Source organism: Muscardinus avellanarius, assembly GCF_963383645.1.
Source record: "Muscardinus avellanarius genome assembly, chromosome: 13".
NCBI classification, from domain to species: domain Eukaryota; kingdom Metazoa; phylum Chordata; class Mammalia; order Rodentia; family Gliridae; genus Muscardinus; species Muscardinus avellanarius.
In genome coordinates, this window is record NC_137799.1 from 58,494,857 (window position 1) to 58,511,583 (window position 16,727).

Below are 16,727 nucleotides of genomic sequence, written 5' to 3' on the forward strand. Positions count from 1 at the left end.
GCCTGGCTCTTTGCTGTCACAAGTGCAAATAACTGCAGAGGCTAGACAAGGAACCTGAATGAGGCAGGCTGGGTGATGGTAGGAAAGGGGACCGGAAGGTCCTGGGCAACTGAAGACGAGGGAGATTGCGTACTTTCTAAAGATGCAACCATTACTCAGCTTTAATTAGTTTTTGTTCTGCATAATGTGAGCCCAGTGACAGTAGTCCATACCTTTTTATGAAAAGCTAGAGGTTTTATGTAAAATCTCTTGTTTATTTATTTATTTATCTATTTATTTATTTTTGGTGGTATCTATTTTATATTTTATTTGGAAACAGGATCTTACTAAGCTGCTGAGAGCCTCACTTAAGTAGCTGAGGCTGACTTCGAACCTGTGCAACCCTCCTGTCTCAGCTTCCCAAGCGATGGGATTACAAGTGTACACCACCACGCCCAGCCAAATCTCTTGATTTTTAAATACTGGCTCAAATACTTGGAAAGCACCATGAGAGATCACAACTGTAGACTGCCAGTTGTCGTCTGGTGTCCACATCATGAGCCTTTTCATCCTTGCTGACCTGGTCCCCTTTCTCTTGATTATTATGGGAATGTAAGAGGACTGATAATCTATATAAGAAGAAAGAGACAATATTTATTTTCCAGGTCAGTAATATAATGTATTTAGTAAACATGTTAAAGAAGTATGCATGGCCGTGTGTGGTGCATCCCTATAATCCTGAGACAGGTGGACTGCAGGTTCAAGGATAGATAGCCTCAGCTACTTAGTAAGGTTCGCAGCAACTTAGCAAAACCCTTTTTCCAAGTAAAAAACAAAATAGGGACGGGGGTATAGTACCACAAAAAAGAAAAGAAAAAAGAGTATACACGGAGTTCTATTTTACAGATATTTTTATAAAGATCAAGAAGGGTGATGACCCATTTTTGTTGTGTTTATTGAAACTCATAATGAGTTGTTTCCTTGTGTGTTTTATTATTTTGGATTGTGACTTCACCTTTAGTGGGGTTTTATCTTCAGATTCCTATGGGGCTATACTTAAGAAGACTCTCTAAAGTGATTTTGCTTTAATTACTGCCATGTGCCCTACAAATTTTTCTGTCCCATGGCCACTTTCATGTTAATTTCATTGCTTACAGATTCTTGGATCCTTTGGGCAGTGCAAATTTAAATTGCATATTCATTTGAGGACAGACCTATTAGTTATTAATTTCCCTTGGAACGAGACTTTTTTCTTCCCACCAAAAATGCAGGCTGTGGAGACAATTGTCCTTGTCTTGATACTATGACAGTGAGTAGGTTACTTCTAATAGGCCCTTTCTCTAAAGAAGTCACTCTTCTAGGATCTAGGTTTTAAATAGACATTTCGTTTTAGCTTCTTGCTTTCTGTGGGCCTTATCTCCTTCATGGGCATTAAGACACAAAGCCCTGGGCGATTCAGATGGAAGCAGACCCCAGGATTCATTTAGCATCGCCCCACCTGCCTAGAGTTCTGTTTTTTCAGTTCCTGTGCTATTTTTGGCACCTGAATGTCTTTTTTTTTATGTTCTGGTGAGCTAAGCTATGCATTTGAAAAGGTGTTACACATATTTTTTCCAGAGCTTCTAGATGTTTTATAGTCAGAGTGTTCATAATGATTTTGAAAACAGAACTTTTGACTAGTTCTTTATTGATACTTCAGAGCATTATAAAACTTTAAAATACAAAGAAAGTTAAATCTTAGTAAAAAAATTACTAATAGTACAGATTTCTTACTTCTTTTTTTTTTTTTTTTTTTTTGGCAGTACTAGGGATGGGACCCAGGGGAATTTTACTTCAGAGCTACACCCTCAGCTCTATTTTTTATTCTTTATTTTGAAACAGGGTCTCACTGAGTTGCAAAGGGCCTTACTAAGCAGCTGAGGCTGTCCTCGAACCCAGATCCTCCTGTCTCAGCCTCTCAAATGCTGGAATTATAAGCGTGCACCACCACACCTGGCTCAGATTTCTTATTTCTAAATGGACTCATTTCCTGAACATATTCATGTTCAGAGATCTTGTCATTTCTAGGGTTCACCTTTCAAGGTCTATGTGGGTTCATCTACTTATGGGACAATAAGCAATCTTCAGTGCTGGATTAAGAGGTTAATATACTTAAAGCTTACCATTTATTGTCATAGTTTATTAAGCTCCATAACTACATAATGGCACCACTCCTCTTAGTGCTGCACTTGTTTTCTGAGGAATCAGGAATATGCATTGAAAAAGTGCTATGTCCTTTGTTCTGTTAAGACTTAATTGATTCTTATTTGCTCTTCCAGTGAAAAGCTCCTGAAGTATGACCACTACCTAGTGCCATTTACTCTGTTCGAGTTGGCGTTTTTGTATAAAAGCCAAGGGGAAATCGACAAAGCCATAAAGGTCCTAGAAACTGCCAGGTAAGTGATGAGGACGGCTTTTCCTTTGATTGTTGTGGAGCCAGAAACAGGGTCGCCCGTACATAGGAACAGCGATGTCACCCACCTAAAATTAACAAAATCATGCAAAGTTAGTAATGATCTTACTTTGCTAACCCAAGCTTTGCTTATGCTTATGGCTTTGCTGTAATTTCACTCTTTCCTCCCCTCCTGGTGACTCACCCTGTAACTACCTAATAGATGTGACTAGAGGCATCTGAGTGATTTCTAATCTCTCTTCTAAGTACAAGGTCTCCATGGAAATTACTTAATTATGGTAATAGGTAAATAAATGGGTATGTTCAGATTTGATTCTTGGGACATAATTTACTGACCAGTGGATAAGATTATGTAATTCCTATCTACCATTTCCTTGAGGAGCCATTGATTACATGAACCTCTTTGATCTTCTCCTGAATCTCTCTTCTATCTACCTGGCAGTTTTCAAGTTGTTGCTTTTTTGTTTGTTTGTTTGTTTGTTTGTTTTTAATCATTTCTGACAAACAATGGTTCTTAGACTTTTGGCCATGGCCCATTTGGGTGAGACAGAAACACTAGGATCTGTTTGCCTTGAACATTTTGTATGCAAGAATGCAGTAGTTGCTGGGCGTGGTGGCATGCTCTTGTAATCCCAGCATTCGGGAGGCTGAGACTGGAGGATCGCGTTCGTGGACAGCCTCAGCTACTTAGGCCCTCTGTAACTTAGTGAGACCCTGTTTCAAAACAAAGTATAAAAAATAGGGCAGGGCGTGTAGCTGAGAGGTCGAATGCCACTGGGTCCCATCTGCAGACCTGCAAAAAAAAGAAAGCAGTAGTAACTCTAGGTCACAAATATCTTAGTAGTTCATTGGTTTGTTCATTTCTTCAAATTCAGCGCATACTCTCTGAATACCTGTTGTGTACCAGTTACTAATAAAGGCTTTAGAGAGATGAAATAGACAATGTTTCTGCTCTTACTGAGCTACTAAATAAATAATCAAGTGAAAAAATGCCAAATGGTATATATGTTTATTCTGAAATTTAGAGTATGATACAGGGTACTCTGATTTATTTTAGATTGTGTTAATTCTATGGGAGGATTTCCTTGAGGAGGTGATATATAGTTGACGTTTGCACAGTTAAAGGCAGTTTTGAGAAACTTAGTCACATGAAGTTACCTGAAGATGGGGTAGGAAGTATTCTTGGCAAAAGCCACAGCTAGGAAACCATTAGATTTTGGATTTGAATCACTAGACTAACAATGGTGGGTTTTATTTCGATAGCAGCTTTGGGGAGAGAAAGAAACATTCTCTTTTGATGATAACACTTTGTTAGGTACCCATGTGAAGTTAATAGTTGGCAGTCAGTGTATTAACATGGACTTAAATGGTAAGGTCAGGGTTGAGTATAGAAATTCCAAAGTCACCAGCATAGCTGGGCATGGTGGCACGCACTTGTAATCCCAGTAATTGGGAGGTTGAGACAGAGGGATCACAAGTTTGAGAGTAGCCTCAGCAACTTAACACCGAGACCTTGTTTTCAAAGCAATAAAAATGGGCTAGGGGTATAGCTCAGAGGTAGAATGCCTCTGGGCTCAATCCTCAGTAACTAAAACACAACGTCACTCACTCACTCACCAGCACAGAGATGGTGATATATAAAGCCATCATACTTTTTTTTTTTTTTTTGGCCATACTATGGTTGGGACCCAGGGGCATTCTATCTCCAGGCTATACTCCCAGCCATATTTTTTTATTCTTTATTTTATTTATTTTATTTTGTTTTTTTTTTTTTTTTTTTGGTGGTACTGGGGTTCCTGAAAACCCTTCTACCTCCAGGCTACACTCCCAGACCTATTTTATATTTTTATTTGGAAACAGCATCTCTTAAGCCAGAGAGGCTGGCTTTAAACCAGCGCAATTTGCCTGTCTCCACCTCCCAAGCGTGGGGATTACAAGCTTGTGCTACCACGCCCAGCTTATTCTTTATTTTTTGAAACAGGGTCTCACTGAGTTGCAGAGGGCCTCACTAAGTAGTTGAGGCTGTCTGAGAACCGCAATCTTCCTGTCCTAGCCTCCCAAGTACTTGAATTACAAGCATGTGCCACCACGCCCAGCTTCAAGCCATCATACTTGATAAGGTCATTTTAGGGAAGTTACCAAGGAGGGATGCAGGTCTAGCATAGTGTCTGCGATATGCCATCATTTTAGAGATGAATCAATAAGATTTTAGATTAACATCTTAATATGATTAAATAGAATTAGAAATACATTCAGGAAAACCAAGGTTTTTTTTTTTTTTTTTTTTTTTTTTTTTGTGTGTGTGTGTGTGTGGTACTGGTGCTCCTGGAAACATTTCTGCCTCTGGGCTACACTCCCAGACCTATTTTTTATACTTTTTTATTTGGAAACAGGGTCTCTTAAGCCAGTGCGGCTGGCTTGAAACCTGCGTGATCCTCCTGTCTCCGCCTCCCAAGCACTGGGATTACAAGCGTGTGCCACCACGCCCGGCAAAACCAAGTATTTTTTAAAAAATTGAGAGGGCAGTTCTGAGAGGCCCAGCAACACAAGACCAGAGGAAGGGCTGCTGGACTCGGCAGCATGGAGGTCATATGTGATCTTGAAAAGTGTGGTGAGAAAAGAAATGGAGCCAGCTGCTTCAGGCAGGGCTCTTAGAATGTGTGCTGTGGCCAGGCGGGGTAAGCCCTGTACTTGGGAGCCCTGTACTCGGGAGGCTGTACCCCTGTAAGCCCTATACTTGGGAGGCTGAAACAGGAAGATTGCAGCTTCGAGGACAGTCTCAATAACAGTGAGATTCTGGTTAACCTAGCAAGACCCTGTTTCCAAATAAGAAAATTGGGCTGGGGATGTAGTTCGGAGGTAGAATGCCCCTGGGTTCAATCCCTAGTGCCACCAAAAACAAAACAAAGCAAAACAAAAAACTAAAATATTTGTTGTGAATAGAGCACAGTAATGGGGAAGGGACTTCAGGAACATAACATGGCTAATAAAAGCGTCTTATAAAGAAAAGGATGATATGGAAACAAGTCACTTTTAAAGTTAATTTGCTGGGTGGGCTGGAGCTAGGGCTCAGTGGTAGAGAACTTGTCTAGTGTGTACAAGTTCCTCAGTTTGATCCTCATTACCACACACACACATACAAAAATTAACTTGTTGAGTGAGGATGACTCATATTTCAACTCTATTATCTGTGTATCTTCAAGTCTAGGTATCAGAGAAGTAGAAACTAATAATATGATGTTGAACATCTTTTCATGTATCTGTTGGCCATTTGTGTCTCTTCTTTTGTGAAGTGTCTATGCAGTTCAGTTGCCCATTTCTTGATTGGGTTGTTTGTTTTGCTGGTGTACAGTCTTTTGAGCTCTTTTGTATATTCTGGATATTAGCCCTCTATCAGAGTGGTGGCTGGTAAAGATCTTCTCCCATTCTGTAGGCTTCCTCTTTAGGTTACTGATGGTTTCCTTTGATGAGAAGAAACTTTTTAGTTTGATGCCATCCCACTTGTTAATTCTTGCTTTAATTTCCTGAGCTTTGGAGGTCATGTTGAGAAAGTTACTGCAAAGTTTGAATGGAAAGATAGGAGAGGAAGAAAGCTGAACTTGATTAATGAGGGGCTACATCCGAATATGTGTAAAAGTATGAATACAGCACGGTTACCCTGGACAATCATTGTTGGGAGGAGAGGAAAGGAAAACAGGGATGGGGGAGAGGGCACCAAGTACAGTTTAAATGTATACCATTTATTTTCAATAAAAATATGTATAAAAAATAAATTAAAAAAAACCCCACAGCCTAGTTATTTACTACACACACACACACACACACACACACACACAAAAAAAAAAAAAAAAAAAAAAAAAAAAAAACCCTGAAAGCCTCCACTAACTTCAGGTAGTTCTCATGACACAAACGTAAACATATTCCACAATAATTTCAAGACTGTCAGTTACCTACAGTTTCCCTTATGTAGTTCCCAATTTTGCAGCCTTGTAAAAATTGGTGGCTAGGCATTTAGGAAAATATTCATTTACATCCTTTGGTTTTAGTTTATAAATAATATATCTTATTAACCCTCATCTAAGTTACCAATGAGTATCCCTTAGACTTGCGTAAAGTGAAAAGCTAGAGAAACAATTACTACTGCAAAGAAAGAGGTGGTAGGCCATCTGTAGGCCAAGGCCGTGTGCAAAAGCAGGAGACCAAGGTTGAAGCCTTTCTATTTGTTGGATTCTTAACAGTTTTAGCAAAGGGAGGCCAACCTGAATGATCTCAGTCAAGTTTTTAAGTGATCTTTGAATTTCAGTGGCCCTTTCTGACATTGGACTAATTATTTTCTGTCAACCAAACCAGTGACATCTGCTTATGGGAACTGAAATAAGGGATTTGGGGTGTTACTGATCAGTCCTGCTGTCTGTCACAGTTGTTGGTTCATGAGGGTTTCAAGGTAGTGTTCCTTTTTTGATAATGTTCACTATGTTTATATGAGCCTACCTTCACATTTTCCTATAATCCCAGTAGTTGGAAGCTGAGACAGGAGGATAATAGGTTATAAGACCAGTCCCGGCAACTTAGGGAGACCCTGTTTTTTTTTTTTGTGTGTGTGTGTGGTACTGGGGTTTTCCTGGAAGCCCTTCTACCTCCAGGCTACACTCCCAGGCCTATCTTATACTTTTTAAATTTGGAAACAGGGTCTCTTAAGCCAGCACGGCTGGCTTCGAACCTGTGTGATCCTCCTGTCTCCGCCTCCCAAGCGCGGGGATTACAAGCATGCGCCACCACGCCTGGCAGAGAGACCCTGTTTTAAAATAAATGATAAAATAGGGCTGGGGGTGTAGCTCAATGGTAGAATGCCCCTGGATTTAATTTCTCATAACGCATGTGTGCCTGTGAACACGCACAAAGTAAAACTAAAAAATATAATTAAAAAAATGCTTAGATCCTCCTCAAAACCTTCTTGCTTGTTGTGAATAGTCTGGCAAATGTGGAAGATTGCTACTGAAACTGAAAGCATGACCTTTAAATCACTACCAGGAATCTTCTGGAAATACAGACACGCTGTCTTTTCCCATTCCCCAACTCCCTGGACACTTGAGGCGGAATATGCATTTTACTAAGATGTACTATTACGCACGTTAAAGTTGGAAAGTAAATAAGGAAGATAGAGGTAGGGGAAGGGGGTGGTATCATGGCGAACAACTTTTGACTATACAATTTTATTGTTATTCTCTTCAGAAACAACTACAAAGATTACTCCTTGGAGTCCAGACTACACTTCAGAATTCAGGCAGCTCTTCATCTCTGGAGAAAACCCTCCTCACCTTGATCAGAACACGGAGGATGGAATTACCCTTCAGTTAGCATCAGCATCTACAATAGATTAGGCCTGTATTAAAGTGGAGAAGTGATCTTGTGAATGAGAGATGGAGAATCTATTTTATTGTCAATATTTTCTGACACCTGAGTGGTTTACAGTTGGTCAACATACATTCCCCCCCTCTGGAATGTCATTCAATACTATCCTGAAAATACTTTTATTTTGCCTCTCCAAAGAGAATTTCATATTAGATTTTAAATGGTATGTTGAGAGGGGAGCGGATAAGAAGTCATTTAAAAGACTTGGGTAGAATAAAATCTAATTAGATTATTTATTTTTTTAATGTGGAAATTACTATTGTTTAAGTAGCATATGGCTTACAAGAAGAGCCATTTTTAGGTTTGTTGTCCAATTAAGCTTCAGAGATATTTTGTTGCCTAGTATTTAAATCTCATAGGAGAAATAAATATTGCACTCAAATAACAATGAACTTCTGAAGATTCTGAAAAAGACATGCCAGAGGGTACAGAATGGGTCGGGATAATATACTTCATAGATTAAAGAGATCTGTGTCTATAAAAGATGATGGGATGCTGAGTTAGTGGGTTTTTACTCCTCGTGTTCATTAAAGACAGTGACATTTTTGGGAGACTATACTGATTTTGAATGTACTTAAATCTATAATAATATAACAAAAAATTTTAAAAGCCTGTGTATATAAAGGGAAGAAAAAGTCATATTTTAGAAATTAACCTTAGCGATGAAGCCTAAAGTATATACATTGATTATTTTTCTTATAGGAAGAAAAACTCCTGCTGCTTTAAATGATATAAAATATCAATAATTTTTACACTTATGATGTTGGTTGGTAAGATCTCACTTTTTAATCTCTGTAGCACTGTGATAGTTTCTTGTAAATATTTAGACTGTGCTTGGTGTTTGTTTTTGTTGTTAATGTTTTTGTTTTTTGCAGTACTGGGGACTGAACCCAGGGCTTTATACTTGCTAGGTAAGCGCTCTACCACTGAGCTACCCCCCCCACCCCCCACCCCCGCCAGCCTGTGCTCGGTGTTTTAATTGGGAAACAGAATCAGAAGATGGGGTGGAAAGAAGCCCTGTTCTTTATGGTCCTGGCTCTGCTCCAGGTGAGCAGTGATCTCGAGGGAGTCCCACTTCCCATATGGCACCATATTTTCCTCAGCTATAGAATGGAGAATGAACAGATGACCTTTAAGATCTCTTTCAGCTTTATAACTGTGAGTCTGTTGTAGGTATTTATTTTCAACAGACAATGGTAAATGTTTAGTACAAATGTGTTTTGTTTTTTAATCAACACTTAAACCCAACAAACTGTATGTACATGTTGCACCTGAGGAACAGATGGCATCCAACTCATGGTCTAGGTTTTGCCCTATTTCTTTTTGGAATAAGGGTAATTTGTCCTTGAAGCCTCTGCATTTTCACAGAGTGCGCTCCAGATTGAGAGTCAGGAATCCATCTCTGTTGAGTAATAATCCCATGACAAGGACCGAGTGGCTCTCCCTTGTGTTCCCAGTAGGCATGGCATAGTGGTGCTTGGTGCTCATGAGTGCTCAGTTAGCTAATGCATAGGGTACTTTTTGCAAGCTGTGAAAGGCTATAGGAAATATGAATTATAATAATTTTGGTTTTTAATGTACTGTTTACAGTATCAACATAAAAGTATTAGCTGAGTCTTTGGTCTCTGCTATAAAATGAAAGAGAGTAGAAATTCAAAAACCTTTAAATTTATTTATGCATTTGGCACCAACAATAGCCCAGATTATGAATTTGTTCCTTGCTGTCCCCGGCAGCGGGATTCAGTGCCCAGCAGGCATTTGTTCTTATTTTCCTTAAAGTACTGATTGTTGTCCAATACTAAAGGTGTATTTCCAGTGGAAGATGATTAATACAAGTTCGATCAAAGTACTTCCTCTTCAGAGAGTAGTAGGTAACAAAATATACTATCAATATAAATTATATAACTTTTATGTACAGACAAATTAACTGTCACTATATATAAACAGTAGTAGAAAATATGCTCAGTAATTATCTTGTATATAACTTTGGGAAAAATGTTTACAAATTCCTTAGAAGAGCTTTGCTAGCATTTTTTGAAGTATATATACCTTTATTATTATTATTTTTTTTTGTGAGAAGCTGCAGGTCAGACCTACAAGTCAGATAAAAAACTCTCAGTCTGAGTGACACTTTGGTGTATACCTGTAATCCCAGTACTTGGGAGACTGAGACAGGAGGATTTGCATGTTGGAGGCTAACTTTAGCAACTTAGTGAAACTATATTTCAAAATAAAAAATAGGGCCAGTGGTATAGTTCAGAGATGGAACCCCCCTGGATTTATTAATCCCCAGTGTTCCTCCCCCCAAGAAATTTCTCCTTCTGTTATAAAACAAAAATATTTTAAGTTAATGTTTATTTAAATTTTAGCTACATTATGAAATGTAAAAGAAATTCATCTGTTCCATTTACATTTTTCTTTGTTATTTTTTCTTCTTTTGCTTTATTACTTCCTATTCTTTTTATAGTTACCTGGAAATATGGAATATTTATCCAATTCTTAAGAATTACATGTAATAGCATGAATGCTACAAATATTTGTTTCCTGTCATGGTCAAGATATTGTGCTGGCAATAATTTCTTGACATCAGTTCATATTGTGTTTTTGGAATTGTTTTGTGACTTAGGTGTTCTGTGAAGAATGAATACTGAAGTGACATTGTTTTGTGTTATGTAATCTTAAGAGGCATATTTGAAGGGATTGTGTTGTCAATGTGTCTGACAATACAATTTATATAGCTTCTGGTTTATTGCCTTTTTTGTTTTTTAATGGAGGGTCAGTGTTATGATTGGTACATTGTAAATTTACATGAAGGTTGAATTTTGGATTGGTGACAAGGAAGGCATGATTTTCACTTGACAATTTATGGGCGATTAATTATGTTAGCTCTTGACACACATTTTAACATTTTCTACACCCATGGATATGAGAAGGTCCCAGAAGTTATAAAGTAAAGAGAAGTTCATTGAGTCTCCTTTCAGAGGGCAGAGATGAAACAAGTGGGTTAGAACAATTCTACTGTATAAGACAGTCTAACCTGCTCTTTGGCATCAGGGTGAATTTAGCTGTGCTATGTGGCTGTCATTCCTTCCTGGCCTGAGCACATGGGCTAGGGGAATTTGATTTTTTTTTTTTTTTTTTTTTTTTTGGTAGTACTGGGGTTCCCGGAAACCCTTCTACCTCCGGGTTACACACCCAGACCTATTTTTATTCTTTTTATTTGGAAATAGGGTCTCTTAAACCAGTGAGGCTGGCTTCGAACCTGCGAGATCCTCCTGTCTCCGCCTCCCAAGTGCAGGGATTACAAGCGTGCACCACCATGCCCGGCTACTCTGTGAATTTTGATCAGGGTTTCAAATAGGTATGTGTGCGAGGGTGAGTATAAAGTAGACAGTGCCTCCTCCTTTAAATAAAGTGAACATTTCTTTCAAAAGGCATTATGTTGTGATAGGCACTAAGGCCCTCTGTTATTGATACTCATTATTCTAATTCTCACCAACCCCTATACAAGTAAAGCTGCTGATCTTTGTGAAGAAAGGTCCCTATCCCCAACAATAAAAATAATAATTAAAAATGGTCTTTGTGACTAACTAGAGGAAAAAAAAAAACTACTCTTATTAATTCTTCACTGATAGCTGGACATGGTGGCGCACGCTTGTAATCCCAGTACTTGGGAGGCTGAGACAGGAGGATCACAGGTTTGTGGCCAGCCTCAGCTACTTAGGCCCTCCACAACTTAGTGAGACCCTGTTTCAAAAGAAAGAATAAAATATAGGGCAGGGTGTGTTAGCTTGGAGATAGAATGTTTCTGGGTTCGATCCCCAGTACTGCAGAACAAACAAACAAACAAGCAAAAAAACCTTCATTGATTCATTTTTTCTTTTTTTTTTTCTAGTTTGTACTTAATATATTCATCAATCTTAAATACAAATACATTTGGTTAGACTGAATTCATGAAGACTCATTTTAGAAAGCCTAAGATTTTGCTTTTTTAGAATGGATCTTAGAAAATGACCTTATTCTTTCCAGCTTCTAATCTGTACTGGGTCTCCATCCATCCTGTTCTGTCCAGTACCATACCCACCTGTCACCTTGTGGCTATTGAGTCTTCAAAATGGTGGGGGCACACCAGACACTGCCTCGGGTCCCAGTGGCCTTCCTTCCTTCATGTAGCCATAGGTCTCTCAAGGCCCCCAGGCCTTGCCTGCCAGCAGTTTGGCTCTTCTCGCTGCTGTAACCACCCAGTCACCACAGCTACATCACGAGTCATGCTTCAGATACCTCTCTGAGGTTTACTTTTTTGTTTAAGTGCTCTTAAGCTATAATCTTATCATGTCCATTCTGTAGGTAATAGAGGTCATTGCCACCTTTGAAGGTTAATCCCATCCCCCCCCACCACCACTGCTGAAATCCTTGTATAGCGAGTTGGGAGTCCTTAAGATTACTATGTTAATCTGACTTTATAGACATCCCTTGATTTTTTCACAAAGAGCAACTGTTGGAGTTGTAGAAGAATGACATTTCAAAGGTGACATTTCAAAGTCACCTTTGAAATGTTAGTAGATTTCATGATTAAAAGATAGCTTCAAAGGTACATTATTCTGAAAACCTTTGTGAACTCTTTTCAATCCTTTTATATTGTTAACGTTCCAGAATTGACTCTTGAACTAGCCCATTATTACTATTTAAAGATTTTTAGACACAAGTCATCCACTTAGAGAATAATTTAGCTGATGACTTATTTAAAGCTATATATTTTATGTCATTTCCTGCCTATTATTAAATGTGTATGATACCGAAGTAATATACATAAACATAATTGCCATATTTTTAGTCTCTTTAGACATTCTTTGATTAGATTTATCTATTGCTTGACAGACACACAAAACAACTTAATGCTATTAAATAGACAATGTTTTATACTGCTCTTAAGTGCAGGATTTTCTCCAAATTGCTCTTATTTACATATTTTCATTAAGTATTAAATTTGAGTCCTATTATTTACATATTTTTTCATTAAGTATTAAATTGCTTGTTCTAGAACCCTCTCTTGGAACTATTGACGTCCATTCCAGTCTGTTTATAAAACTTTGTCACTACAGAATGAAATTATATAATAGCAATTCTGTGTATTAGGATGACAGAGCAGGTTCTTGGCCTAAAACACCCAGAATAAGATGTATTTCTAGGTCAGAGGAAGTCCAAGCCCCATTTTGCTCCTGTTTGCGGTATACCCGTGCCATGTGTTCATGGGTAATACTGTTATGGGACTTTGCATAAAGAAATTAAATTAGCTGTCTCACTTCATTTAACTAATAAGAAATATCTACAGATGCCTACAGATTAGATTTTTTTAAACAAAAATTTTATTGAACATAAATGGTACATTTAAACTATATTTGGTGCCCTCTCCCCCCCACCCCTGTTTTCCCTTCCCCCCTCCCACCATTGGTTGTCCAGGATAACCATGTCATATTCATAATTTTACACATATTCGAATGTAAACCCTCATTAATCAAGATCAGCCTTCTTCCTCTCCTATCTTTCCATTCTAACTTTGCTGATATTTCCCCTCCATTATCTGGAGTCTCACTGATATCCTCTGTGTTCCCTAGTTTGGGCATATTAGAGGAAACATATGTACCTTCTCCTTCTGTGCTTGGCTGATCTCACTTAACATAATGCTATCCAGGACTTTCTATCTTCCTGCAAATGATATAATTTTGTTCTTCTTTATGGCGTAATAGCCAAAATATGGAACCAACCCAGATCTCCATCAACAGATGAATCGATAGCAAAACTTTGGGAAATACACACAATGGAATTCTATTCAGCCATAAAGAAGAACAGATTAGATATTAAATAGGAAAAATTAGGTATGTAACTACCAGACTTCATTAAGTAAAACTTGTTGAATGTTAACATACAATATACCTTGAGTTGCTAAATGTAGTTCTTAGAAATGCATAATATAAGTGGTGAATTTAAGGGATGCTGGCATATCCCATCAGGAGCAATTATTTTATTTTTACTTAACATTTTATAGAAAATTTATTTTAATTACTGGTTGTCTGTTGGGTATCAGTTGGAGGAAAAAAAGAAGTTAGTCTTAGTGTAAAAGAAATGATAGCCAGAGAATTGAATAAACAAGCACATTAAAGACTATTACTCATAATTCTGTTTTTAAAGGAATCACATTATTTTGAAATCTGAAGGTATACTGAACTTGAAGGTAAGGCGCTGTCTGCTTTGGAAATTATGCAGACATTTTATTTATTCTTTAATGGAGCCAAATGTTCAGTAAACAATTTTGGAGATAGTAAATGAGTTTAAATAATTTTCTAATTCACTTTTTCATGAAGTAATTTATTCTTCATAGTATACAGTTGCTTTCCGTAGAGTGATTTTTTTCTTTAAAAATAATTTATATGAATCCAGGCATGGTGGCGCAGGCTTGTAACCCCCGCGCTTGGGAGGCGGAGACAGGAGGATCGCACAGGTTCGAAGCCAGCCTCTCTGGCTTAAGAGACCCTGTTTCCAAATTAAAAAGTATAAAAATAGGTTTGGGAGTGTAGCCCGAAGGTAGAAGGGTTGCCAGGAACCCCAGTATCACACACACACACAAAAATAATAATAACTTATATGAACTGGATGTGGTAGCACACACCTGTAATTCTAGTACTTGGGAAGCTGAGAAGGGAAGATTGTAACTTTTAAGCCAAACTTGGCAACTTAGTGGGACCCTATTTTCAAAGTAAAAAAATAAAAAAGTGTGGGGCAGGGGCAGGGTGGGTTGGGGTGGGGGTGTAGCTCAGAGGTAGACTGCCTCTGGCTCATTCTCCAATACCAGTAATAATGGTGATGATGATGATTTACATGAAAAGAGAAATTATGGTAAATATCTTAAGCTTCAGGCTGATGGTTAGATTAATGCCTTAAGGTAACCACACTGTTGGGTTCTGTTCACCTGAGATTTGTGGAGATAGATCACATGTGTTTCACTGTGTGGTACTGTTCAGAAAAAATATTTAATTCTCAACAATATATTGCATTCTAATATTGTGTCATAGAAATGTATAGGTAGTATATTATTTTTCCATTTGATTACTGTTGCCATCTAAATACCTGAAAGAGTACTGACTTGTTTATATATGTGTTTTTAGATATTTGTTTGTAAGTGTTCATAGGACATTTCAATTTTTAGAGGCAAGTTACTAAATTATATATAAAGGTAAATATGTATATTAATAAGTGAGAAGCATTATTTTGCTACTGAACTTTGTTTCCAAAGCAAATTTATTTTGTAGAAGTTTCATTTGGGAAATTTTGCTTTGCCACAGAAAATAAGCTTGTTTTTTAAGGTCTGGCCACCTAAGAGTCTCTGGTGTTGAGACATAGGATGATTTTGAAATTCTTTGATAACATTTATTTTTTTACTTTTGGTTGCATTAAACAAAAACAGAGTTGGAGGCCATAGCATTTTATAACCTAATGTAGTTTCCTGTTGAACCATTAGAACTACCTGTATGTACTTCATAGTTCGGTATTCTGTTAGTAAAAATTGTTGGCATCTTACCTTTTTTCCTTATCATATGTAAGCTTAATTTCCTGCCTGTCCCATCCTCAGTGGTCACAGTTTTGTAAAACAAAACATCTTTAAAAAATTGAAGATACGTGTCTAAGTCCAAGTAGGCACTGGAATGTTCTGGTACCAGAAAGTGAGGCTGATTGTAGCTATAAAAGCATTTGACCAATATGAGTCAAAAAGAAACTGAACTTCTGACAGTTTTGATGTAAAAACTGTTCCCAATGAGTATTCTCTTGCTGATTTTGTGTTAAGGTTATCATCTATGATTTGTAAGTTAATCCTGATATGAGATCTAAATTTTTTATGATGACAGCACTTCCTGTAGCCTTTTTTTTTTTACCATTTAGATGCTTTTTGAAAACAGATGTCATCTTAGAAATTGCATTTTTTAAGTGCAAAAAATCATCCCAACTTGCATGTCACCATGTTTTGTTTTTCATTTCCTTAGTATTACAGAACACTCTGCCTTTCTAGATGTGTGTTTAAGTTGCCATATTTTTTTCTCCCAGAATGCTGTATTTTCATATTGCTACAAGCCAATTCACCTACAACATGCAATTTAAATTGTTGTTTAAATAAAGGACACTTGATGAAATTGTAGTCTTATTCAGGTTGGTCCACATTTTAAAAACTAACAGTGCACAACATGTTTTGCTGGTCTTTAAATGTCATGTGATATAGACTTAAAATTTGTTTCTTGATAAGATACTGTCCCCTTGAACAGTCCTTAACAGGTAGTTATGAAGGCTCGTGTTTCCTATTCTTGACTCGAGTCCTGAGCAGGAAGGGTTAAATGGTATGATACAGTTGTCTTGAAGGAGTATTACTTTCTTTCATCTCTTTTTATCATCTATTTGATGGCCCAAAGATTTAAATTAGCTATTAACATGTCTAGTTTAAGGAGGAGTCTTCAGCCATTCTCTGTTGCACAGTGGACGAAAATCTCAGGCTCTGGGAGTCGAGAGGCCTGACTTATGGCTGGACTTGGCCACATCAGGCATGTGATCTCCCTCCCAATTATCTTAACCTCTGAACTTCTCCTAACTCCTCTGTAAAGTGGGAACCATTCTACTAGTTCTAAAGAGGATCAGAAAGGCGTGCAAGAACCACAATGGGGCAATAGAACTTAAAATACTTTCTTCTGCCAGGCAGGGTGGCGCACACTTATAATACCCGCGCTTGGGAGGCGGAGACAGGAGGATTGCGCAGGTTTGAAGCCAGCCTCACTGGCTTAAGAGACCCTGTTTCCAAATAAAAATATAAAAAATAGGTCTGGGAGTGTAGCCCGGAGGTAGA

General features: G+C 37.9%; 1 protein-coding gene across 1 annotated transcript in view; it reads left to right on the forward strand.

Annotated features, from left to right (window-relative positions):
• The window catches only part of TTC39B (tetratricopeptide repeat domain 39B), a gene marked incomplete at its 3' end in the record, with an annotated part of 201,431 nt that overhangs the window by 38,940 nt on the left and 145,764 nt on the right, over positions 1-16,727 (forward strand). Inside the window, 1 exon segment of the mRNA XM_080709260.1 lies at positions 2,298-2,414. Within this exon segment, the coding sequence (XP_080565386.1) occupies positions 2,298-2,414 (117 nt within the window).